General features: G+C 45.9%; 1 protein-coding gene across 2 annotated transcripts in view; it reads right to left on the minus strand.

Moving 5' to 3' along the window:
- Nucleotides 1–2,320: 2,320 nt before the first annotated feature.
- THSD4 (thrombospondin type 1 domain containing 4) overlaps nt 2,321–27,090 on the minus strand; it is a 566,477-nt gene continuing 541,707 nt past the window's right edge. For both annotated transcript variants that reach the window (XM_060005674.1, XM_060005675.1), the window contains 8 exons: nt 23,910–24,185; nt 17,375–17,504; nt 16,200–16,404; nt 15,440–15,613; nt 13,622–13,795; nt 7,820–7,999; nt 3,260–3,404; nt 2,321–2,798 (listed from right to left, as the gene is read on the minus strand). In XM_060005674.1, the coding sequence (XP_059861657.1) occupies nt 2,656–2,798; nt 3,260–3,404; nt 7,820–7,999; nt 13,622–13,795; nt 15,440–15,613; nt 16,200–16,404; nt 17,375–17,504; nt 23,910–24,185 (1,427 nt within the window). In that variant the 3' untranslated portion in view covers nt 2,321–2,655. The remainder of the gene's footprint in view (nt 2,799–3,259; nt 3,405–7,819; nt 8,000–13,621; nt 13,796–15,439; nt 15,614–16,199; nt 16,405–17,374; nt 17,505–23,909; nt 24,186–27,090) is intronic.

The following is a 27,090-nucleotide window of genomic DNA, read 5'->3' on the forward strand; positions in this document are numbered from 1 at the left end:
GCAATTTATAAGCTTTCCAGACATAAATGAATTCCAAGATTAACTCGACTATTTGTTGCAAGAGAAAAAAGACCCCTAGTTTCAGTACTTCTTTCCCCTGAAGACATGGGGTTGATTTATTTGCTCCTATCCAATTCCACAACTGGCAGGATGGCCGTTCTCATGAGAGGACCACTGTCCCTTTAAATAACTTTTAGGTGACATTTAGGAGCCACAGGACACTGCTGGATGTCAAAGAGACAAAGCCGTCACCCAGCCCAGTCGTGAGAATCCTGAGTTGGAAGGACCCAGGATGCTCACCTCCCACTTGGTGGAGAAATCTCTTTTAGGCTGGAGAGCTCACTCATTAGGACACCATACCTTTGTTGCACTGGGCAGCCTGGATGGCTAGAAGGTTTTCCCACAATCTGAGCTGAAATCAGCCTTTCTGCTCTTCCACCCATTGATCTTGCTCTGTCCTCCAGCAGGTAAAGAAAGCTTCCTCCAAAGAATCCTTCAAATGACTGGCTTGTACAGCAACATCTGAGAGCAGTTGCATAAAGGAAACCCTTCCTTTCTCGCCGCAAAGGCAAGCGGCGAGAGGGAAAGAGTGGGTGCTGGATGGAAACCAGCCATATGCTTGGCCTCTCTGGTCTGTCTTTGCTTGGTGGGCCCAGGAATCTGGGCCTCTGTCCTGCTGCTTATTGCATGAGTTACGTAAGGATCAGGAGAGATAGGGTGCTTTGGGGGAAATGATGGCTGGGGCTCTCCAGAAAGAGAAGGTCACATAAAAAGGCCAAATAGAATTTCTGAAAGCTCAAGGATAGTGGGAACCTAAGGGAGTGTGCAAGACTGAGCTGGTGATACTTCTTCCAAAAGCTGCAAATCATCACCAAATTAGCAGATTTTTGGGTTAAAGGGCTCACGGGAGAAACTCAGTTGCTATGAATTTCAAAGCAAATGCTTATTTTGAAAGGGAAATACGCCCAGGACCATAGTACTAAATAGATAAATTTTCTATACGCTTCCAATTTGTTCAGCCTGATTATTTTTCTTAGTGGGTGTAAGAATATATATATATATATATATATATATATATATATATATACACGTCCCCCCTTCTTTATCCTCACTGATTCTGCAGATAGCTCATCTTTCATATGCACTGCATTCCCCTTCCAGCCACAGGCCTCGGGAACTACAGAGTTATGTGAAGTGAATCAGGGAAGACCCTGCCGCTGGGGCCATCGTGGAGGAGTTCACAGCCCCTTTTCCCAGGCTGGCTGCATTAATATAGATCTTAGTGCTCACATCTGGGAGGGGGAATATGGGTTGTGAGTCATGGGGGAAGGGAGGGATGAAAAGTCACAGAGAGACATCTGCAAAACAAACCAGAAAGACCCAAAGGAGACTCTTTCTAATATAAATATAGGGCTTTTGCTGGGACAGGTTGGTTAGACTTTCCACTGGGTGATGTGTGGGAAAGGACCCAGAAGAGATGGCTGAGGAAGGGGTGAGAGCCCAGGGGACAGAGCTGTGTGCTCTGGAAATCTGCTCTGGGAGACAAAAGGCCAAAGGGTCCACAATGTAGGATTCCATGGGCGGCATGTACCACTGGGGAGAGGAATCAGAATTTCAGGCAATCACCTTTCTACCCCAATGGCTTTCTTACCTCATGGCATAGTTCCATTAAGGATGGGGTTTAAGAAACTGTGCGGAGTCCTGTCACCAGGACCTGTGACTTTGTGGGGGAAGGGAAAAAAGAAACAGACTCCTGAAACAACTGAGCACAGGAGATAAAGACTTGATTTTTGGCCCGAGGAAAGAATTCAAAGGTCTGGGCTTTGTTTGCTGAATGGGAAACTTCTCAGCCTCTAGGTCTGAAATGAAGCCACATACTGCAGACCTAAGCCTTCTGGACAGGCCTCGGGGTGACGGCTTTGTGGTCAGACGACTGGGGTCAGGACTCAGCTCTGTCACTGAATGGGTCAATTACCTGCTAACGTGGCAGGTAGGTTACCTAAGTTCAGTCTCAGTTTCCTTGTCAGTAAAATGGGGACAAGATTCATTCCCTGACTCCCATTCTGGAGCGCTGTGCTCACAGCCGCTAATGAGCTAATATCTCTGAATACACCTGCAAAGCAATAAAGCTCTAAACTGGCATGAGATATCTGTGTCACAAGGCTGGAAAAGAGCCTAATGTCTTTGAGAGTAAAAATAGGCACAGGCGGGCTGAGGTAACAGAGGGATGCAGGCATCCTAGCAAGGCTTAGGGGGGCTCTGGGGTGGGGGGACTGTCTCCTCTGATTCTCCAAGGGGCGCTGGTATTAGAAAGGCCAGCAGCACTGGGGCTAGGCAGTGCCCAGACAGGGCCTGACTGCTGACTTAGAAAGTGCCAGGACGGGAGTCGGCCGAGAGCTGCACGCAGTCCCCACCGCTCGGTCTGCAGAGAGCGCAGGTGCCAGGTCTCTGAAGGAGGGGTCAGCAGTTCACGGTGATGCTCAAAGGACAACTGTGGCCTTGCTCCTGGGCACCGTGTGTACACTTTATGAAGGTGGGGTGCTGACTAAGTTGGCTGGCAGCTCCACAGGCCAGGGAGCCCCCAGGAGGGGCAGCAGTCAGCCAGTCCCACTGCTCACAGACTCCCTGACCTGCCCACGGTTGCGGAGCGGGGTGTTATCTGCTCCCCAGGAAGCCCGAGTGCCTGTTGGCCACGCGCGTGCAGGAGACGCAGCAGGCGGTCTTGTAGTAGTTGTAGACGCAGAGCCTGGCCTGGACCACCACGTTGCAGTTGTAGTACCTGTCCTTGCAGTTTTCATCTGTAGCAGAGGAGAACAGAAAAGACTCTCTGAGCACGAGGGGCAGCCTGGACTTAGGGAAGGAGGAAGGGCGGTGGGTGTGGCTCTTCATCCCGGTCCTGCTGTTTATTACTGATGGGAGGTGTGAGTGTGGGCTGAGAGCTTATATTTTTTTCTTCATCTTTAAACATGCAGTTGAAATCTATCTACTTTGGCCATAAGGATGCTGGAACCAAATCTCTGAGTGCATTGCTGTTTTAATCAATTCCCATGTAAGTTTATCTGTTGATGGGTGGCTTGGATTGCCATCTGTGTTATTAAACTATGAAATATATACCCAAAGGATGCTGACCCCCTTCAACTCCATGACTAGGCACAAGGTCACAGAGAGACGGAGATGAATCTGGCATTTTCATACCAGAGAACAGGACGGAGCTTGAGAAAGATGAATATTTTACTCCAAGATAGGACTCCCTACTTACCAACTTCAGGGACGCAGTCCTGAGGGTTACAAGATTCTTTCTCTTCTGGTTTCAACTGAGGGTCACAGAGATTACTGAGGGTCATCTCATCAGACAGACAGCGCACTTCCCGGACGCGGAAGCCACCCTGGCAGCTCTTGGAACACTGCCCGGGGAAAGGAAGAAAGTTAGATTTCTTGATAGCCCATTAGCTCAGCACACAGGAGAAGACAGATATTAGAAAATTTCAGACATCTACCAAAGGAGACAGAGTATTCAACTCCCCTGCACCTAGCAACCAGCTTCAACACGCATCCACTCATGGCTAGCCACGTCTCGTCTGTACCCACCCAGGTCCATTATTTTGAAGCAAATCTAGATATCATATCACTTCTTCCATAATATTTCTGTCTGTAGCTCTAAAAAACAAAGACTCTTAAAAAATTACCACGATACCATTATTACACCTAGAAATCAACAATAGTTCCTTATCTTCAAAGATATATTCAGTGTTCCTATTTCCATTTGCCTTGTGAATCTCAATTTTTTTAACAGAGTTTTTTTTGGGGGGGATCAGGTCTGTATATTGCAGCTGGTTGACGTGCCTTTTACGACCCTTAATCCACGGGTTCCCCTCCCCGGTGTTTCTTCTCCCTTATAATTTATTTGTTGGAGGAACTGAGTCATTTGTCCTGTAGAGTTTCCCATAGTCAGGATTTTGCTGACTGCATCCCCATGGTACTGTTTGACATGTTCCTCTGTCTTCCGCATTTCCTGCAAATTGGAAACTGGATCCAGAAGAGGCCTTAACAGGTGCAGATTTGATTTTTTGTCGTGAGACTGCTTCATAGGATGTGTATGGTTGTCTCTCTTTGGAGGGGGCCAGCAGCCACTGGTAAGCAGATCCATTAGTTCATGTGGGGTTGAAAAATGGCGATAATATCCTAACACCTCTTCTTCTTTTATAAGCTGAGAATCCAAAGAATCCCTACCCCTTCCTCACATATATTTACTCTCTGGTTACCCAGTGGTATGGCTTGTTTAGGAGAGACAGGGTAAATTCTGGACTATTTTCTTTTATTTATCAGTTTTCAGAATAATGAGTTGGTTCCCCTAGCATCCTCCAATGGTGGAACCTCTAATTAGTTTTTTTTATCATTACAAACTTATTATAGATGGATGGATTTAAACATATGTGATGTATTTCATTAAATCCATGGTAGTTATTATTATTTTTTGTTTGTTTGTTTGCGGTACGCGGGCCTCTCACTGTTGTGGCCTCTCCCGTTGCGGAGCACAGGCTCCGGACGCGCAGGCTCAGCGGCCATGGCTCACGGGCCCAGCCGCTCTGCGGCATGTGGGATCTTCACAGACCGGGGTACGAACCCGTGTCCCCTGCATCGGCAGGCGGACTCTCAACCACTGTGCCACCAGGGAAGCCCGGTAGTTATTATTTTTACTGATGCCCCATCAATGGCTATCAGTTATTATTTTCACTGATGCCCCATCAATGGCTATCAGGAGCCCAAAAGTTGGTTCTTGAGCCCTTTGGACATGAACTCGTCTTTGAGACTCTCCTTGCTACCTGGTATGAAAAGACATCCCGATCTAATTTATACCTATAACAGTCACAGACCTGGAATCAGCCATTTCTCTAAGAATTCTTGGCTCCTTGTAGTGGGGAGTGGCATTTTGAAACCGTATTCTGGTGGATAGGCATGCCGTTTGCTACTGGATTGGTCATTGTTTCCAGGCTCTTTCAGTGGATAAAACAGGGAAAAAAGTTTTTTAAGATAAATTAATTTGTGAGTTCATACTGATATTTCTAAGTCAAATTCAGGACAACAGGATTTTCACTTAAATCTCTTCTACTTTTGGTCTGTATCTTCTTTCTCCTAAGTTAAGAATCCTATTTCTCAAGGATACTGGGGATAATAGAGCTCTCCTATCACACTAGCATATTTACTGGTACATATATTATCACAGTACCATAAAGTAGATTATTCATTTACGTTATCACCCATTATACAACCAATCATCTCAGAACACAGGACACCAGCTATCACTAAAAATGTGATTATTGCAAACACTACAAACATTTTTCTGCAGTCCTTTTTGTCCTTAGGGATGGATAGTCAAATTACTATGGTTTACAGCCACATGCAAGGGTGCTGATGCCACCAACTGCATACATATTTAGGTTAATTTGTTTCATTGCATTTTCCATTTTTAGGGATTTATTTTTTTAAAAGAATAATTTTGTTAAAAAAATTTTTTTTTTTTGGCTGTGTTGGGTCTTCGTTGCTGTGCGTGGGCTTTCTTTAGTTGTGGCGAGCAGGGGCTACTCTTCACTGTGGTGCGTGGGCTTCTCATTGCGGTGGCTTCTCTTGCTGTGGAGCATGGGCTCTAGGCATGTGGGCTTCAGTAGTTGTGGCACGTGGGCTCTAGAGTGCAGGCTCAGTAGTTGTGGTGCACGGGCTTAGCTGCTCTGCGGCATGTGGCATCCTCCTGGACTAGGGCTCGAACCTGTGTCCCCTGTGTTGGCAGGAGGATTCTTAACCACTGCACCACCAGGGAAGTCCCTGTTTTATAATTATATAAAATATTTACTTAGTTCCAAACTCAAAATTTATAAAACAAGGTAAATTAAAAAATGTCTTGCTTCCATCATCTTTGCTACTATAGTAACTATATATTTCATATTAGTTTCAGTTCACTTATTTATTTTTAAATTTACATGCAGAAAAATTCAGTTTTTGTGGTGCACAGTTCTGAGTTTTGACAAATTCAGAGAGTCATGTATCTCCCACTGCAAACAAGACAGAACTTTCATCACACACAACGAATCCTCTTGTGTTGTCCCTTTGTAGTGAGATTCACCCTGCTCCATCCTCTGGCAATCACTGATCTGGTCTCTGTGCCTATAGTTTTTCCTTTTGCAGAATATTATGTAAATGTAATCATACAACATACAGTTTTGGGGGGGCTCTTTCTTTCATTTAGCAAAATGCATCTGAAGTTCCTCCAAGTCATGGGAGGTATCAGTTCATTCGTTCTTGCTGCTGAGTGGTACCCCATTGTTTGGACGCACTGCATTTTGTTTATCCACTGACCTGCTGAGGGACGTCTGGGTTGTTCCCAGGCAAGGCAGGTGTCTTTGGAGTTGGTGGCCTTTGACGTGGCCTGCTGAGTTTGGCCCTTTCTAGACTCTCTAAGCAGAATGGCAGAAGAAAATAGTGATCTGTTCCTGCTTTCTCAACGGCCTTGGTCAATATCAAAATAATAAAATGGTAGTTCCCAGAAGTTGGCAAAACATCTTTGAAACTCAACACCTCCTTTATGCCCATTTGCACCCAAGGTGTGGTTCACCACATACCCAAATGGCTGCCATACACTGTCTGAAAACAGAATTCTCAGCTTTTATCCACATATTTTATAAGAAAATCCCTTTGATCACCTTTGAATGATTTTGAGGAAGGCTCTGGCCTCTACTCTGGAGTTACCTACAACCACTGCTTGACGATCTTCCCTGACAAAAAGCAGAACGAACACTGGTCCCCTTGTGTCCAAGTCATATGAAATGGTCACTGGGAACGATGACCTCAGGAATTTTTCTGTTTTAGGAAGTTTCTTAACAATAAACTCTTTCACTTGAAAAAAAGAATTTTATCACTGTTTCCATCCTGTTCCATTTCATTCCTTACTAACCTAGTTCTCTATTCACTCTGTCTCTCTGTAGCTCTGTCTTTCTTCATTTACCCTCCTTCCGTACAAAAAAGGATTTGAGATGGCTTAAGAAATACATAAGAGGGCCACAAGACAAAAAATAAGTGAGGAAACTGGGGTAAAAAGAAGATAAAAGTAGGAAAGAGAAAGAGAAGCCGGAGAACATTAGCACCTATAAGTCACTTTGTATATTCTGATAAACTCTCTCTCAGAGATGGGCCACAGTTTTGGCTCTGAGTTTCCTAGTAGCCAATTCAAAGAGAAAAACAGGATCAGTCCCATAATCCATATTGTCTATAGGATTTTTAAAAAAGTGTACAACACACACACACACACACACACACACACACACACACACACACACAGGTATGGAGGCCTGACAGAAATTCCTCCAGTGGGATTTATAACAAGATCACTTCATGATGTTGTATTCTCAACAGCATCCCTGAATCCTTTCAGCCATCAAACTTCTGCAGCAGTATTTCTCAAAATGTTGGTTACACCTGTAGCCAACTCACCTAAGGAGCAAATTCCTTGGCCACGTTGGACCCAGAATCGGCCATTTCAAACAGATCCCCTCTGATTCTTATGCACACAAAAATTTGAGAGTCACTATTTTATGGCCTCTATAGTTTAGAAATCAAGATTGTCCCAGTCTCAGGCTCCCCACTCCCCGCCAAGCAGGCTGAGTCCAGGGCACCCTGGCTGTGACCAAGTAGAGCTGATTGCTGCAGGGAATCTACTCGAGGGCTGAGCCCAGTGCCTGGTACCCAGTAGGCGGCTCAACAGTGCGGGGGGAGGGGGGAAGCATAATGATGTACCAACACAACCTCTACCAAAAGCACCGGGACTTACCATGCTCCATTCTGTGTTAAACCATTTGGCTCCGCAGGGCTTGAGGTGGCAGGATTGCTGGCTGGGGGGTCTCTCCAGGAAGGAACATTCATAGGGTTCCAGCACTTCAAAGGTGTCAGCGTTCTTCCTAACACAAATCACCTCCCTCTGTTGGGTCCCGCTCCCACACTCGACGGAACACTGGAGAAAGAAGCAGAGAAAGATGGGTGCCACGTGACGGAAAGGGGACGAGAACTGCCATCCATTGAGCGATGTTTACCAGAGCTTACCATCATTGATTCAGTGAGGAAGAGCCCGAGGGTGCCCGGAAAACACTTCTGGAGGAAAAGTTGCACACAGATTCCAGTTTTCCTAACACTTCTGTGTCTGGAATGGAGAGTGGGTGCCCTGAGTTCTCACAGCTCGAGGATGCTGGCTGCTGAGATCCTGGCACCCTCAGTGAAATGTGAGTGAGATAGTGTCCCGTAGGCTTTCCCACAGAACATACCAGCCAGTCAGTTTGGTTTTGTCTGGTAGACTCCTGACACCTCTCACTGTAAAACAATGAACTAACATTCTAGTTTATCTGCTGGTCTTTTAGGGGAGGGAACTGGGAATGATTTCATTTCCCAGAGTCTGCATGCCTCTGGATGAAGGGCTACATTAAAATTCTTTGGGACACACAAAGCTGAGAAGACCACAGGCTTGGGACAATGTCCCCTGGTCAGCCCTCCGCTCCCAACAGGGCAGCCAGCAGGAAGGCTTTGTCCGCGGAGTCCAATCCCCTGGCTTCTTACTTGGAGCTGAAGCTCGCTGCGGTTGCGGCCACGAAGAAGCCAGTCAGATAATGACACGTCTTGGTTCATTGTGTTAGGTTATGGAAATACGATGCATGTAACCGCCTATAAGTTATTCCATTTAGTATCTATTACTTTGTAAAATGTTTTTTATTTATGTTTGGTACACTCTTAATACCTTTTGATTAGAAAATTTTACAAGCTGTGATCTATATACTTTTAAAGACTTTAAAGAAGCTCTTGCCTTTATGAATAGCCTGTAAACATGTCTACAGCTGAAACTCAATATTATCCTTGCTGCTGTATGCAGGCACATGGTGAAATAAAAACAGAGTGGAAAAACCCACGTCACTACCCAGCAAAAGTACCCCAAACCCAAGGCAACAGACAATGGATTATTCACACAGGGCATAGTAAACATCTCCATCAGCAATTTCCACTTTGTGCCTTCTTTCTTCCATCTTCACAGACATCCAGAAAACTACAAGGCTTCTTAGTTTTGGGACTGTCTGCTCAGATGTTAGAGAGTAAATGTGATCCAGACACAGGGGCAGACAAGAAGGCTGCTCTTAATAGCTAAAGACTGTGAAAGAACCATCCCCCCCAGTCCCCCGCAAGAACTAAGACAATCTAAGGGTGAAGTAAACCCAGAATTGACAGGGAAGAAAGAAAGCATCTGCGCATGAATAATAGACCTGGTGGAATATCTTAGGAATAAGAGTTGGGCTACTTTGTCTCCAGAGTAGAAAAAGACTCCCCAAGCCTGACAGGTCTCATTCTCTTGGGCTGGCTTCTCCACCGGCCTCAACAGGACCACTGCTAGCACCTGTGCTCACAACTTCCCAGGGAGTCTCTTCCCCTAAGTCCACGTGAAAAGTCCCAGGAAAGGACTCCATTTGGCTCGGTTTGGGTCACATGTCCATCCTGGACTAATCACTGTGACCGGGCCAGTGGGGTGTTCAAGAGGCCAGCTCTCATTCAAACCACGTGTCTGGAAGGAACATTTATTTTTATATCCTGAAGTCAGTTAATGTTTAAGACTTTCTTTCAACACATAAGCATGCTCTATTTCATTTTCTTTGGGGATAATATCAAATTCCCAGGGCAGGGAGGTGCCAGCAGGCTCTGATAGTCTTATAAATTCAGAACGAAAACCTTGTCCACAATCAATCATGTCCTGACCCTTTGGATGACAGGCAATAAATCCCATGTTTCTAATCTTAGCAGAGATAAATGCTGCCTTCACCAGGATTCATGCGACTCTCAGTTCTCTGAGTAGGTCTGGAGTCAATAGGACACCCACAGGTCAAAAAGACCTGAATCGGGCTTCCCTGGTGGCGCAGTGGTTGAGAGTCTGCCTGCCGATGCAGGGGACGCGGGTTCGTGCCCCGGTCCGGGAGGATCCCACATGCCGCGGAGCGGCTGGGCCCGTGGGCCATGTCCGCCGGGCCTGCGCGTCCGGAGCCTGTGCTCCGCAACGGGAGAGGCCACAACAGTGAGAGGCCCGCGGACCACAAAAAAAAAAAAAAAAGACCTGAATCCTGCTCCCCTTTCTTCTTCCTCAGACATTGGTGGACGTGTGAGTCAAACTGCACTGTTTATCTTCTCTGAGTGAAGGCTGTTATGATCCAGTATTACGATTTCACACAGGACTCTTCCCATTGCCTCAGTTTCCATGAATACTTGGTGTAATTAGTGTCCCATACACAGTCTGCTTCTGAATTATCTTTGGGGTGTAGATCCTAGGTGTTTTGCTACCAACAATGAGATAGAAACACTGGCAGAAAAAATAATAAACATGGAGAAAGGGAACTAATATTTATTAAGTACTCCCCACGTCCTAAGCAATGACCCTTTTATTTTTATTTCTTTATTATTATTATTATTATTTTTTGTGGTACGCGGGCCTCTCACTGTTGTGGCCTCTCCCATTGCAGAGCACAGGCTCCGGACGCGCAGGCTCAGCGGCCATGGCTCACGGGCCCAGCCGCTCTGTGGCATGTGGGATCTTCCCGGACCGGGACATGAACCCATGTCCCCTGCATCGGCAGGCGGACTCTCAACCACCGTGCCACCAGGGAAGCTCAGCAATTACCCTTTTATATACAGTGTCTAATGAAAACCCAATAGCAACTCTAAAAACTTGATATCATTATCCTCATATTTGGATGAGGAAACAGGCTCAGAGAGGTTAAATTACCTGCCCCAACTCGGAGAACTAAGGCGATGCAGAACTGGGATCTGTTATCAAGTATGTCTAACTCTGATACTGACTTGGGTAGCACTGGAAGTACTTGAATTCTTTCTTTTCTGAATTTTTAAATATTTTACACTTTGTATTATAAAAACATTAAGGAAATTTGAGAAGAAAACACTTGCCCATGTTGTTTATATAAAAAACTATACTTTGAAGTGGTTGAGATAGGGTTCATATACTTTCATATTCTGTTTTTCACTTGCCTTTATATTATATGTATTTTCCACATCTTCCTAATTATCATTGTTCTTGTTACGTATCTTAATGAGTTACGATATACCATAATATCCCTAACCATCACGCTATCGTGAACATCTCTGTTGAAAAAACTGTTTTTTCTCCTGCTAATTATTTCCTTAAAATGAATCCCCAGGAGTGGGGTGATTGGGTGAAGGCAAATGAACATTTTTATGGTTCTTGACTTTCATTGCCAAACTGCTTTCCAAAGGGGTTGTGTTGATTTACAAGGACAAGGCAGTCCATTTCTTTTCAGGGTCTGTTTTTAAAGCTACTTAAAAGAAATAAAATTCTATATGGAGCCAGAGGTCCAGATAATGTGTAAATCATGGTCATCAGCCAGAAAGTCTTTGGAGAACCAGCCCCGGGAGCCAAATACCAAATGGCCCGAGAACTCAAAATACCGATGGTAATCATAACGGGGCAAAGAGGGAATGATTTTAGGGGGTTCATGTTCAATTTTGGAACCCTAAGGAAAAATTAATTAATCAATTAAGTTACTTTTTTGAGGCTTTTGGTATTATTGGTTCTTCATAATGAACAAACTTAACTTTTTCTGTTTCTGCTTCGTTCCCCCAGCTTTGTTGAGATATAACTGACAAATAAAATTGTAATATATTGAAAGTATGCACACGATGGTATGGTATACATGTGCACTGCGAAAGGATTCTTACAGTCAAGTTAACACATCCATCACTTAGCATATTTACCTTTTTTGTGTGTATACGTGACAACACTTAAGTTCTACTCGCTTAGTAAATTTCAGTATACAATACAGTATTATCTACTATAGTCACCATGTTATACATTAGATCCCCAGAACTTATTCATCTTATAACTGAAAGTTTGAACCCTTTACCAACCTCTTCCTATATCCCCCACCCCCAGCCCCTGGCAACCATCATTCAACTCTGTTTTCCTGAGTTTGACTTTTTTTTCAGATATCACATATAGTGATACCATGCAGTATTTGCTTTTCTGTGTCTGGTTTATTTCACTTAGCATAATGCCCTCCAAGTCCATCCATGTTGTTGCTAATGGTAGGATCTCCTTCCTTTTTAAAGGCTGAATAATATTCCATGATGAACAAATACCACATTTTCTTTATCCATTCATCTGTCGACAGACACTTAGATTATTTCCATACCTTGGCTATTGTGAACAATACTATGAACATGGCGGGGGGCTGGGCAGTGCAGATATCTCTCCCAGATAATGATTTTCTTTCTTTTGTATATATACCCAGAAGTGGGACTGCTGGATCATATCTATTTCTGCTTTTGACACTCAAATACAGACACAGCTGACTTTATTAACAATAATAGCGCTAGAAGCTACAATTTATTGTGTGTTTATTGTATGTCAGGCACTGCACTACATACTTTGTACACATTACTTCATTTCTTCTAAAAGTAACCTCATAATGTGCTTCATTATTGGCATTTTGTAGACAAGGAAACCATGCTGGACCATAAGCTTCCTGAGGGCAGGGATATTTGTTTTGCTCAATGATGTATCCTAAGGGCTTAGAGAGAAGAGCACATAGTAGGTGCTCAATAACTCCTGGGTTTTTTTTTTGAGATATCACCAATATCTGTTAAAATGGCAAAAAAGAAACAAAAACAAAAACAACTCAGACAATACCATGATCTGATGATACAGAGGAACTGGAACTTTTAGACATTACTCACAGGAATACAAAAGGGTACAGCCACTCTGGAAGAGCTTGGAGCTCTGTATTAAATTAAAAAACCATTTACTACACAACTCAGCAATTCCACTCCTAGGCATTGACCCAGGTGAAATGAAAACTTATGCACCCATAAAAAACTGTACATGAAAGTTAAAATGGCTTTATTCAAAATCACCAAACACTGAAGTGTCCCTCAACTTGGGAATCAACAAGTGTACTATGCCCATACAATGGAACACTACTCAGCCACAAACCTAATGAACTATTGATGTATGGAACAATGTGAATAAATCTCAAACGCATGTGTATTACATATAAGCAAAAGGAAGCTGACTCAAAAGGCTATATACTGTTATATACAGTAATATGAAATTTTGGAAAATGCAAAATTATGAGGACAGAAACAGACGAGTGGATGCCAGGTGCCAGGTTTGAAGGAAAAAGTTGACCACAAAGGCACAGGAGAATTTTGGTGGGCAATGGAACTGTTCTATATCTTGATCGTGGTGGTAGTAACATGACAGTAATGTTTGTCAATAATGACAGAACTATATACTAGTTATGGATTGAACTGTGTCCCCCGAGAGTTCATATGTTTAAATCCTAACCTCCGTACCTCAGCATCTGACCTTGTTTGGAGAGAGGGTCTTCACAAATTAATCAGGAATAACTACTGTTGACAGAATGAGGCTCCAAGAGCATAAGTAGCTTCTCCAGGGTCATGGGTAGCACAGCTGGGGTGCAAACCCACCCGGCAGCCCTGGGTTACACCGAGCCCTATTCCCTGACCCAGAAACAGGTCAGGGGACGGACAGACACACCCGGTTCCGGCCACTCACCTGACTCCAGCTTCCCGCAAACCACTCCACCTCGCCCGTGCAGGGCCCGTTGTCACACGGGGTGGCCTCCACTGGCCGGTTGTTCCCGCAGCCCTCCAGCGGCAGGCTGCTGACATGGTTGGTCATGCACACCACCGAGCGTGTCCGCACTCCAGCCCCACACTCTGCCGAGCACTGCGAGACAGCAAGGGGCGCCTTAGAGGGGAGGCCTCCCCGCAGGTTCTGAAGCCACTCTCAGAGGATGCGAACGACACCGCGTTTCCCTACCACCTCTTTCCCCTGGAAACCTCTGACCACTTGTCAGGCGCGCTTTCCTCCATTACGGGATATCAGTATGGCACCCTGTCCTAGATTTTCAGGGACGGTCTTCTTTCCAAATAGCCCGTCCCACGGCTGTGATGAACACACTTACACTTGTCAGACTACTGTTTTGGCTTTCGATTTCGAAAATCTATTCAGCAGCAGAAGAGTGAGGGCGCGAAAACGCGGGCACACCGTCTGCCTGCTAGTAGCTGAGTCTGGACTGGTCTGGGAAGGGACGGCGGAAGTCTGTCACAGACATTGCTGCCTGATACTAAGGCCGATGGCTCCAGTCCCCGAGGGCCACAGCTATGGGAGTATTGGGAGGTGGCCTGATATAAAGGGAGAGCTGGGCCTGGGAACTGGACACATCAGTGTTAATATCCCTGCTATCTGTGTGACCCATGCTCACCTGGACAGCTGGTACAGGGACACATGCCTGGCAGGATGACTCAGAGTCTGCACAAGGTTTCCAGGGGTTTGTAGGCACATTACAGTTTGGAAGCACCTTGAGGGATTCTGCTAAGGGAAATGGTGCAGACCTGGCCTAACTGGGAGGGAGGCACTAAGGACAGAGGCAGCCACTAATGTCTCCATCCCAGTTAAACCTCCAAGGTCTTCTGAAGAATCCAGAAACCCAGAAACTGTTCATCTGATGAGCAGTCCAGCTGCGCTGGTCAGAATATGCCTACTGCCAGCCAATCAACATCTTCCACAAGAAAAGGCAGGCAAAACTCCTTATCTCCTTCCCCGCTCGCTCCTTCACCCCAGCGTACATCCTCGAATTTTGCTTAGTATTTTTCCCTAACATTTTTTTTAAATTATGGTAAAATACGCATAACATAAAATTTACCATATTACTCATTTTTTAAGAGTACAAGTCAGTGGCATTAAGTACATTCATGTTGTTGTGTGACCAACACCACCATCCAACTCCAGAATCCCTCTCTCTTCTGATATAACTCTTATTTTTGTCTTTGATAGATGAATTCAATTTCTTAATGGCTTCCCTTGTATACAGGTAACTGGTAGGTTAATGATGAACTATATACACCTTGGAGTTCATCCTTGACACCTGACACCAGGGACCCTAAGGCGGCTGCGCTACTGGGGAGGGGAATGGTGGGATTGGTTTTGAGTCTGTAAGAAGCAGGGAAGGGGGCCTGTCATTTGCTGAGTGCCTGTTCTATGCCAGGCATGACCAAGATGTAGGAAAGTTGTGATGTAATCCCTCGCTTTATTTAGAATTTCATTATTTAATATTCGTGTGACGTGCTAAGGAGAATTAAATGAATTCTTTCATACCCACATCTCGATCTTGGAGGCCATCAGTCTTCATAGAAGGATAGAAAGCCTACAGTAGTTCGCCTCTGGGTTTTTCCCCAAAGCCAGAAATCACCTTTGGGATTCCAAGCTAGCGATTCGTCTCTGTGTGGTTTGGGGCACGTCGTGATGCACGGCTCCTGCCCATCAGACCAGCAGCCTTGGTCCCACCCGCCCGCCGTCCGGCACGCTCACCCTCTCGCTCCACTCCGTCAGGAACCAGCTCTTGGCGCAGGGTCCCATGTCGCAGTTCTCAATGTCGTTGGGCCGGAGTTTCATGTTGCATTCCTCGTCATCGACCACGTCCCCGATGTTACTCACACACTTCACATCGCGGGTCCTCTGCCCCACTCCGCAGGGCACCGAGCACTAAAACACAGCAAGCGCACATCAGCGCACCGGGCAGTGCCAGCTCTGAGGTTCCCTCTGGTCAGGGTGCCCTCGTCCTCGTTACCCGCCACCTGAGCAGAGGACGGGGTGGGGCGAGACCCCTAGGTTGCCGGGTCCCCTCTCAAGCGATGCTACCTGGGGAGGATCCCAGCCTGAAAACATCACATGCCTTCTCTCTAAGATCACCTTGGATGTCTCGCCTACTTTGATCCTCTGGGCCTCAGTTTTGCCATCTATAAAATGGGAGAGCACGATTGGAAGGAGGAGTTGGCTCTAGCAGCCTTTGCCAGCCTTCACTCTACCGTGACACAGGAGAGAGAGGTCACCTGTGTGCACACGGCTGCCATGGGCTCACCCTGAAAGTTGGCCCTTAAGTCTATCAGGATGACAGGATGGCCCTATCGGCACATCCTATGGTTTGCAGAATAGTCCTTCCAGAACCCCACAGGACGGGTCCTCCTGGAGAATCCAGGGTTCTCCCACATCAGGTCTTGGAGTGGGGAGGCAGGAGGGTGGTGGTAGGTCTTGGAGGGGGAGCTCCAGAGCAGGCTGGCCTGCTGCGTACCGAGGTCCAGTCCGTCCGGATCTGCCACTCACTGCAGATCTTGAGCTGGCAGGTGCTGGTGGTCTCGGGCTTCTCCAGGTGCTGGCAGCGGTAGGGCTGTACCGTCAGGCTGTGGTTGGCATACACCTGGCGACACAGAACCTGGCGGTGCTGCATGCCCAGGCCACAGGTTTTGCTGCACTCAGACCACTCCCCGATGTCCCAGCTAGCTCAGGAACGAGAGATCGAGAGGGACCGGTCACTTCAGTCAACAGGAAGAGAGCATCTTACACAGAAGTTGGCCAAGCCAACTTACAAAGAAGCGTCAGAATTGTTATGGGTGATCCCCAGCCCAGAGCAGTGCCTGGCAGTCTGCCTAAGGCCGTCTGACTCCATAAAGAATGTGGCTCTGTTCCATATTCTCTTTCCCAGTGATTAGGGCCCAGATTCCGTAAAATTATAGAAAACCAAGAAGGTACAAAAGATTTTTATCTCGTCAGAAAAATAACTCCAAAGATGAGTTTTATTACCCTGCAGAACATTAACCCACTTTGGAACTAACTTAGAAATCTTCTTCCAACCTTTGTTATTTTTCATGAACTATTTACATATCAGTTTCACATATTCTCCTCTGTTATCCTGCTTTGTCATTTCCTTAAATAAGACATCGGCACATGGGCACTATGTCTTCGGATGAGAATTATGTTCTTATTAGTTTGAGAATTATGTTTTGACCCCTTTTAGGGCTTTCCCTCCTTGTTCTTCTAAAAGTGTCCTATTTATTATTCAATAACTGAACCAAGACCTCTCCTGAGACACTCCCCAAGCAGATGTATTTGTGACTTACATTAGTCTCTCTCTGTCCACAGCTCGCCTGAGCACTGACTGCACTGACTGCACTGTTACTGCATTGTAACTCCTTGCTCCCCTCTTTGTTTTCCTTGCCAGCTAAAACCTAATTTCTCCAGTTCACCAAAGGCTTCCTGGGAGTGTGCTGAGCAGTTAAAGGCTGTGAGCTCCTGTGTGAATCCTGAAAGCCAGGTGCACTTGCTAAACAGATTGCATTTTATGCACAGACTAAGTCTCCGGTTTCTAAATCAGATGTAGGCTGATTTAAAAATTAGATTACATCTACTACTAGGGTCCTATGCACAAGCAACTAGAAGTGAGCTGAAAACAGGCAGAGGCCCTCTTACAAGGCTGGGCAAGGGAAGATGTTGCAGGGTTCCTCCTCCGGGGTCGGCTTCATGCTCGAGTCACAGTAGCTCTCAGGAACCTCTTCGTGAGTGTTTCTGTTCACACAGCGAAAAATAGGGTACTGCGATCCTGCAGGGACAAGGAGAACACACTCTAATGCTGGGCTATGAACGCAGATGAGCAGAGATCCGGGTGCTGATGAAGAAAAGCCTCAGCGACAGAACGATTCACGCACACACACTCCTCCGTTCCTGAGTTTACACACAGCTCCTGCACAAGGGCTTTCCTAGGCACCGTCCGGGGCAAAGAAGAGCAGGAATAGTTCCTGCCCTCAGAGGCCTTATAATCTATTTGTGGACATGGTTTGAACATGTTCAGAGGCAGATAAAAACAATTCCCCTAAGAGTTCAAGACAACAAGAAAGATCGATAGGCAGGGGAATGATTATAAAATGAACACAAATAATAACTTTCCGCAGACATGAAAGAGAGAGGGTTTTGCAGAGAGAGGGTTGGTTTTGGGTAGCTGTGCACACGTGTGTCTTGGAGGGGGGCTCTGTCCAGGCCGCGGAACTGGAACAAAAGTGCATGGCAAACCGGCCTGCAAGAGCCAGGTATGTTGAAGCAACAGTCAGGTTGGGGCAGAGAAGTAAGAAGATTCAAGAGAGGCTAGAAAAGCAGCTGGCTTCGTCTTTGTAAATCATTTTACACATTCCCCCAGTAAAGGACTGATCCAGTGGAATTTTGGTTATTTGAGTATATGTCTGCCTCCTATGAGATGGTGAGTTTCTAGGGGACAGGACTGGTGCTTGCTCAACCCTGTAACCCCAGTACAGCAGGGGAGTAAGTGCTCCATAAAAGTTTGTTGAGTGAATATTTATCAGCGGTCTAACATTTGTTTTTGTTACTTTGCTAAAAAAAAAATACTGACTGCCTAAGTTTTTTTGTATGTTTTAAATACACAGCCTCATGTTTCATACTTAATAAGGCATAACCTATTTTGGAGAAAAAGTCAAAGTTTGTTCAGTGAAATTTTCTAGTTCTCAACTGGAAAAAACAAAACCAAAACTGATTCAATTCGGCCTGCCTCTCTCTCTCTCTGCTACCCCCTGGTGGCAGCACTGAAGTATTACTACTGGGTGTTTACAAAGAACCGTAACTGGGGGAAGGCGCAACCCGAGCGTCTGGAGTGTAAGATGCTTTTTCATAAATGACTGTGCACCCACTCCACCCACCCCCGGCCCCAGTCTAGGCCAGTAGCTGAGTCCTGCTGGGTAGAACACGGGCATTTAGCCTACAGCTTTGTCTCAGTTCTGTTGCTAATTGGCCAGGCATTTAGAGTTTCTCAACTTCAACTTGCTATAATTTTAATTGTAACTAGAGGGATAACTTTGAATGTGTCTCTAAATATTTCAGTAGCCACGAAGTGTTCCAATGCTTCTTTAAGCTGATTTTGTGGGACACACCGAGCCAGAAGGTAGTTCTTGTAAAAAACATGACAATTTGTAAGACAGTTTTGAATCAGAAACAATCGTTTGTTTAAACTACTATGGGTGTAAACATTTACAATGCAGCTATAACTTGAGACCATTATTTTAAAATAATGTTCCAATTAAGCATAATTATTAGCTGAGTAAAAAGCAGTACTACGCATAGCACAGGGAGATCAGCTCCGTGCTTTGTGACCACCTAGAGGGGTGGGATAGGGAGGATGGGAGGGAGACGCAAGAGGGAGGAGATATGGGGATGTATGTATATGTATAGCTGAGTCACTTTGTTATACAGCAGAAACTAACACACCATTGTAAAACAATTATACTCCAATAAAGATGTTAAAAAAAAAGCAGTACTGGCTATAAAATTAATAGGAAGCATAAACTTTTGTGGAATTAAATTTTGTCCGGTAACATATCTGCTTCCATTAAGAAGAGATTTTTAATGAAATTCAATAAACATTAAGGACATTGTGCTGAGTTACAAAGATGAATAAGATTCAGTTCACAGCTTCCAGGATACTCATTGGGATGCAGTTAATAAGGGCTTAAGTAAAAATTTTATTATTCAGCCCATCCCTTTCCCATCAGACCATGCGGGTTTAACTTTTCTACTTACACGTTTGTGGCTCGGAAGGCAAAAGTAACTACCCCAACTGCTTGGCACTAATGAGGGGGGGATTGAGTATCTTTAGCTGAAAGGATACAAGTTACCCTAGGAATGCTCTGTGCCTTGGAAAGATGGGTCCTGTTTGGGGCTGTGTGCACTTTGGCCACTGCCTGCCTTCCCCCTGGTCCAGTTCCAGCGTTTAGCCAAGGACACAAACTCAGAGGTACTCTTTCTGTCTCCGGTGGTGGGAAAACACTAGATCTATAGTTCTTGACTCCAATGACCGAAAAGGTTTCTTTCTCTGGGTCAGTTTATATTTCTGCAGAAAGGGAGACTATCACTCAGAATGGTACCTGGCCACCTCTTCATTGTCCAAGCATGCCACACAATTAGCCCTCTAAGTGCTGGCCAGCAAGAATGGGGTGGGGAGGTCGGGTGCTCGCTGGGCTTCAGGCAGCAGGAACAATCTGGGATCAGTTTGGTTGGGCTGTACGTTCAACGTGTTGATCTAAACAGAAGTATGTTACGTTGGAGGGGGGACTGTACCACAGGTAATCAGTGGACATTAAAGGAGGTAAGTCAGTGAATTCAGGGGACCGTGTAGAGGGCAGTGAGGCATTGTGGAGAGATGGACAAAATAAGAAGAAAGAAAAAATTAAATAACTCTAGTCTTGGAACGTAAGGGATCAACTGGGCCAAGCCAGGAGCTTGACCAGATAAACAGAGGTCCGGGCAGTGACTGGACAGAGTATGGGCCTCTCTTGTACACCAGTGACAGGGCTCCCCCCCGTGATCATGCTATCATGATGCTGGAATTTTAATCTGCGAGGCACAGAAATGTGTGGTCTGGTGAGTGTTGCCAGGAAGGGCTGGAGGAGAGTTTGGGAGAGGGTTTGTGTGGGGAAAATGATGAGATCACGAGGCAAGTGGACTTGGGTTGTGCAGAAAAGAGATGGACAGCCCTGGCAGGCTCAGAATTTCTTGGTCACGGCACACTTGTCACTACCACTGACAGCCATGAGATGAGCTAAATGTCTTGTGCATCCACACTGCCTCCCTGCCCTGACATCTCTGAGGCCATCGCTGGCTGGGAGCCAACCTTAGAGGGAGCAAAGGGGTCCCTCCACCATGCCTGGTACAGAACAGATACAGACTGTTGAATGACCACCTGGATGAGTCCAGTGAACACAAGGCTGGGTGAGCAGCACGCAGGGTGCGTGGCAAATGGCACATGCTCTTGTCCTTGTCCCACTGTGTACACAATGCAATGCCTTATGGTCTCCAGATAGGCCTACATCTCATCCTACTGGAAAAGCTGGGCCAGGCTGTCTTTAAAGACATGAAATGGAGGAAACTCTTCTACACATGCCACCCTTGATATCAAACCACATGACAACAATCTTTATCCTTTCCCCTAGTTTTCACCTAGTTCTGAGTGTATCTGTTTTCACCTGATCTCACTTAGTTCTGAGTGTATCTCTTTCAGTTAGCAGGCATCACACCACTACCTAAATGGTAGACTATTTCAGCACTATCAAAATATTTTTTGGGGGCTTCCCTGGTGGCACAGTGGTTGAGAGTCCGCCTGCTGATGCAGGGGACACGGGTTCGTGCCCCGGTCCGGGAAGATCCCACATGCCACGGAGTGGCTGGGCCCGTGAGCCATGGCCACTGGGCCTGCACGTCCGGAGCCCGTGCTCTGCAACGGGAGAGGCCACAGCAGTGAGAGGCCCACGTACCGCAAAAAAAAAAAAAAACCTTTTGATCCTGGGCTCCTATGTCAAGTACATTTCATTTCACACTGCTTACCTCTATGGCGTCATGGACAGATCCTCACTAAACTGATTTTGGCCTTAATGCATAATTATCTCTAGCTTTCTGCCTCTTTTAAGACACACTTAACAGGCATTTAACTCTCCCTCATAAGGCTTATAAGAGAAGTTGGCACAATGACTCTCCAGTTCACATTCTCTGCGCAAGTATTAAGTATAAGCACAATAAAACCTCCATAAGTCAGCACTCCAGTTATGAGGCCATCGTGGAACCAGCAAAGATTCCAGGCAGGAAGGGCTCCAGACCCCAAGAGGAACCAAAGACTTCAATTCGATCCTCAAAAGCCACTAAGTCAGCGCTCTTATGAAAAAGATAAAAGCGTTAAAGGTGGTCGTGAAAGATTTTTCCATGTGTTGATTATACCATCGTTTCCAAGTTTTGTACTCTCAGACGCACGTCTCTTGAAGAAAAGGAAAAAAATTCCCCAAACCAATACGCTGGAGGTATGTTTCCCAGTGGCAGAAACTCCTCAGGGATACAGCCTCTGTTTCTATGGTAACCTGCCCTCGAAGAACAGGTGTTTTACAGTCGCAAATAGCACTTTACTACAAGCAGGAGGCTATCGCCATGTATGTGAAGGAAATCATGACTGCACAGTTATACATATCCTTGCAATGAGGATCTAAGGCACCTGGAACAGAAAAGCAGCATCAATTTCCAACCCAGGTGCAGAACATCAGGTCAGGGGTTTCTGGACACCACATCCCATATCTATCTTGCCTTGGAGTGTTCAAGGACACAGGACCATGAGTCCACATCACAGTCCAGACGGATACTGACCCTTTTACACACAGCCAGGCTTTGCTTCAAGCCTATCACAACTCTGCTGCTTTATTTATTTATTTTTATAAATTTATTTATTTTATTTTTGGCTGCGTTGGGTCTTCGTTGCTGCACGCGGGCTTTCTCTAGTTGCGGCGAGCAGGGGCTGCTCTTCGTTGTGGTGTGCAGGCTTCTCACTGCAGTGGCTTCTCTTGTTGTGGAGCACGGGCTCTAGGTGGGCGGGCTTCAGTAGTTGTGGCATGAGGGCTCTGTAGTTGTGGCTCGCGGGCTCTAGAGTGCAGGCTCAGTAGTTGTGGCACTCGGGCTTAGTTGCTCCGTGGCATGTGGGATATTCCCAGACCAGGGCTCGAACCCATATCCCTTGCATTGGCAGGTGGATTCTTAACCACTGCGCCACCAGGGAAGTCCACAACCCTGCTTTATTTAAATTTCACCTAGACTCCATCTTTCCCCCTAAATCCTATTACTGGATCTTTTCTTGCTGTTGGAGAGATGCCCTATGCTCCCACTGGTGTGTGGTCCCCTTTGCTACATAAACTGACTTTGTTAGGCTACAGCCTTGCTGCAGGTGTTCTGAGTTGATTGGTCTTAATGGGACAAATACAGGATTAAGAATTTACTGAGGAGGAAGAATGGAGCTGTGGAGTGTAAAAGCTAGCTAACTAACACTGCAAGCTCCCAAAGCATTCTTTTTTTCTGAAATCCTTAGATCTGAGAATGACTTTTTTTTTTTTTTTTTTTTTTTTTGCGGTACGCGGGCCTCTCACGGTTGCGGCCCCTCCCATTGTGGAGCACAGGCTCCGAATGCGCAGGCTCAGCGGCCATGGCTCACGGGCCCAGCCGCTCCGCGGGATGTGGGATCCTCCCGGACCGGGGCACGGACCCGTGTCCCCTGCATTGGCAGCGGACTCTCAACCACTACGTCACCAGGGAAGCCCTGAGAATGACTTTTGAATGGCATTTGTGTAAGTGTTCCACAACCTTGACTCGTACGGCAGCTTGTAAATCTTGAAGTAGGTGAGTGTATTCTCTGATTATTAATGAACACACTGTGCGGGAAAGGGTTAACTCAGCAGGCCTGGGTTGCTCAGGCCCTGCATATTCCAAAGAGAGACCTGTATCCAGGACTGGTCCTTGACCAGGGCTGGAGACAACCTCAGAGCCCTTGGGATATTCTGCTGATAAGAGTTTTTCTATGCCAGAGATCTTGGGTTGCGCTCTGTCAGTTTGACAAGCTAGTTTCTGACAACAATGTGATTTCTGTGAATGCCTGTCTGTGCGTGCCTGAGGCCTTAGGCCATGTTGTATTAGTTTGACATCTGGGGTGCTAAAGGCTGAGTAGCTAATGTGGGAGCTACAGGCCTATGTGATTGAACCCCAATAAATCCCCTGGACACCAAAGCTGGAGTGAGCTTCTCTGGTTGGCAATACTCGGCTCATATACAATATTGTTGAGAGAACCAAGTGCATCCCCGTGCCACCCTACTGGGAGGGGATACCTGGAGGCTGGCGCCTGGTGTGTCCTGGACTTTGTCACACGTGCTTTTCCCTTTGCTGATGCCAATCTGTAGCCTTTCACTGTTACAACTTGGAACCATGAGCACGGCAGGTTTTCTGAGTTTTCTAAGTCCTTCGGGTGGATCACCGAGCCTGAGCGTGGTCTTTGGGAACCCCCAACACAGCCTCACACTGACGAGCAATCTCACAGTCAGGCTCAAGGAGGGGAAGCTTTGCCACGTGCCTGGGGCCTACCTGCATGTTCCCCACTCCTGCTCGGGGATCTGCAGAGACCCTCCTAGCCCGCACATGAGCTCACCTTTCCCGCAGGTTGTCGAGCACTCCGTTGTCCCCAGCTGTTTCCAGTTGTGATCCCGGCTCCGCCGTGGGGTCTGTGGTGCTGGTGGGACCACATTGTCCGGCCGGTGGGGAGAGAATCTATCAGGATGCCTGACCGGGAAGGTCTGTGCTGATTCCGAGGTGAATATTTCAGGTGCCCCGCCGTGCACGTCTGCCTTCTCTTCGTCCCCCTCTTTCCCTTCTCCCTCCTGCTGGTTCCCCCCTTCTGGTACCAGCTGGCCGTTGAAGGGCTCCCCTAGGAGAGGCAAGTGCACACACCACAGAAGATGGGTTTGGACGGTGAGTTGTAAAGAGGCAATGGCTCCAACATTAGAAATTAGGTAGCATGAGATCATTTCTAATTCAGAGCACATATATTTAAAAGAGGCAGATGTTAATTTCCCTAATATTAAAAACATTATTAAAAATGAATAAGAAAAAGATGAACATCACAGTAGGGAAAGTGGGCAAGGCACAGGGAGAGGCAATTTCTTTTCACATGAGAAGAAATACACACAGTCAAAAGTCACACAACAACGCTCAGCTTCCTTCCTAATTAAAGAACTACACGAGAAAGCAACTAACAACAGCAACTCTATTTACCTAACAAGAAACTTTGGAAACCCTTAAATCCCTAAACCCCTCGCTGAAGGTGCAGGAAAACACACTTTTGCACATTGGGTGAGCCTGCAAATACACGCAAAGTTTTGGAGGGCAACTTGGCAATATCTCTCTAAATTTTAAATGCACATACCTTTTGACCTAGGGATTCAGTTTCCAGGACAATTGTCATACAAATATTCACATTCTTTTATATAAAGCGGTATGTATAAGTATGGTTCCTAATTTGAAACAGCAAAACAGTAAAGTGAACTTAAATGTCTACCAGTGGTAGTGGTTCAAATAAATTATACTACAACCAAGAATGAAATATTATGCTATTTTTTAAAAGAATGAAGCGAATACATGTTGTGACATGGAGATATGACCCATAGGTTGTTTAGTGAAAGAAAAGAGCACAGCAGCAATTCAGTTTGTATACACATACACAGATGTGGCTGGACACTTTTTGAGAGACTAATTTTTTTTTTTTTGGCCACATTTTGCAGCATGTGGGATCATAGTTCCCTGACTGGGGATCAAACCCATGATCCCTGCATTAGAAGCTCCGGACGCGCAGGCTCAGCAGCCATGGCTCACGGGCCCAGCCGCTCTGCGGCATGTGGGATCTTCCCGGACCGGGGCACGAACCCGTGTCCCCTGCATTGGCAGGCGGACTCCCAACTACTGCGCCACCAGGGAAGCCCAGAAGAGCAGAGTTTTAACCACTGGACCACCAGGGAAGCCCTTGAGAGATTAATTTGTGTTTTGTTCTTTATCTCTGTGCCTCCTCCTCTCCTAGTCCAAGTGGCCAAGTTCTTAGATTTTCTTGTCTGAGATTTTTGCAGGAGTGAAAGTGAAAGGTGCAGGAAGTTAACAGTTCTTCCTTCCCACAGGGAAAGCCTGAGCTCCCAGTAAGGATAACAGGTCCCAGAGGGGCCAGCCCAGGGAAAGGAGGAGGGAAAAGTGGAGAGAGCGCTTTCTCAGAGACAGAGAGACAGAGAGAGAGAGAGACCTCCAAAGTGAGGAGTGGCAGGTGTTTGAGGTCTTGGGTTTCCTGAGCACCACAGACCTGCCAGACAGGTATCTTTCCTCTATCTGGGGTGTGTGTGGGAGCCCCCAGATTGACTGAGATAGAGTTATTCTACCAGTTTCAGAGAAGTTTCAAATTGAGGTTAGATTTATGTTGGCTTATGGAAAAGACTGGCATGTGATGTTCCTGGCACACTTATATTGTAGACAAATATTGAAACTGGCCACATACATGTTTGTATACGTACGGAAAGGGCTGGGTAGGGTCCCAACCAAATTGTAAAGAGAGATTCCCTCTGGGAAGCTGGGAGAGGGCTGAGGTTGGGAATACTGCTTTTTTAAAAAATAGACATATATATATAATATAAAATACGTATATTAATTAGAGCAGTTTAGGTTCGCAGCAAAATCAAGTGGCAAGTCTAGAAAGTTCCCGTATCTCTCCTGCCCCACACATGCACAGCCTCCACCATCAACATCCCACACCAGAGTGGTACGTTTGTGATAACTGATGAGCCTACACTGACACATCCTTATCATCCAACGTCCATAGTTTACACTAGGGTTCACTCTTGGTGTTGTACATTCTGTGGGTTGTGACAAATGTGTGACATCTATCGACCATTGTAGTATCACACAGAATAGTTTCACTGCCCGAAAATCCTCTGTGCTCTGCCTATCCATCCCTCCCTCCCCTCTAATCCCTGGTAACCACCGATCTGTTTAATGTCTCCATAGTTTTGTCTTTTCCAGAATACCGTACATACATACTTGGAATCATACGATATGCAGACTTTTCAGATTGGCTTCTTTCACTTAGTAACATGTAGTTAAGATTCCTACGTGTCCTTTCATGGCTTGATAGCTCATTTCTTTTTAACACTGGATAATATTCCATTGCCTTGATATACCACAGTTCCTTTATCCAAATTCACCTACTGAAAGACATCTTGGATGCTTCTAAGTTTTGGCAGTCGTGGAGTAGTCGCGTTTTACTTTACATATTTCTGTTTTGATTGAATAGTGTTCAAGCATTCATTAGTTTAATATAAAATAAGGAGGCAAATCCTGAGGTTACTATAAAATGCAGTTAAACCTTAGAGCTTTCTCTACTCTTTCAGCAGCACTTTCTTATTTAGTTGGCTACTTATAATACTTCATAGTTTAAAATATTATATGCAAATGAAACTAATAGAATCAAGACCAGCATACTGATATAAAGGAAACTGTCCAAGATGTTATCAGATAAAACATTTTAGAATCTTTTATGTACCTTATAGGTACCGGGCACTGTGCTAGGATGGACACCTAATTTATTCAATACCTTCCCCCTCCCACATAAAACCTTTGAGTGTATTTTTTCCCTCTCTATTTTGTAGACAGTGAATGTGTTCAGAGAAGTTACTGACTTGCCTGAGGGCGCACAGCAAGAAAGTGGCAGAATTGAATTCAAGCTCTGGCCTCCTGACTCCACTGATAACGGTGGATGAAGCCTGGTCCAGACTGCCTCTCCTCACCAACTCTTTACA

Source organism: Delphinus delphis, chromosome 2 (genome assembly GCF_949987515.2).
Source record: "Delphinus delphis chromosome 2, mDelDel1.2, whole genome shotgun sequence".
Lineage (NCBI taxonomy): Eukaryota > Metazoa > Chordata > Mammalia > Artiodactyla > Delphinidae > Delphinus > Delphinus delphis.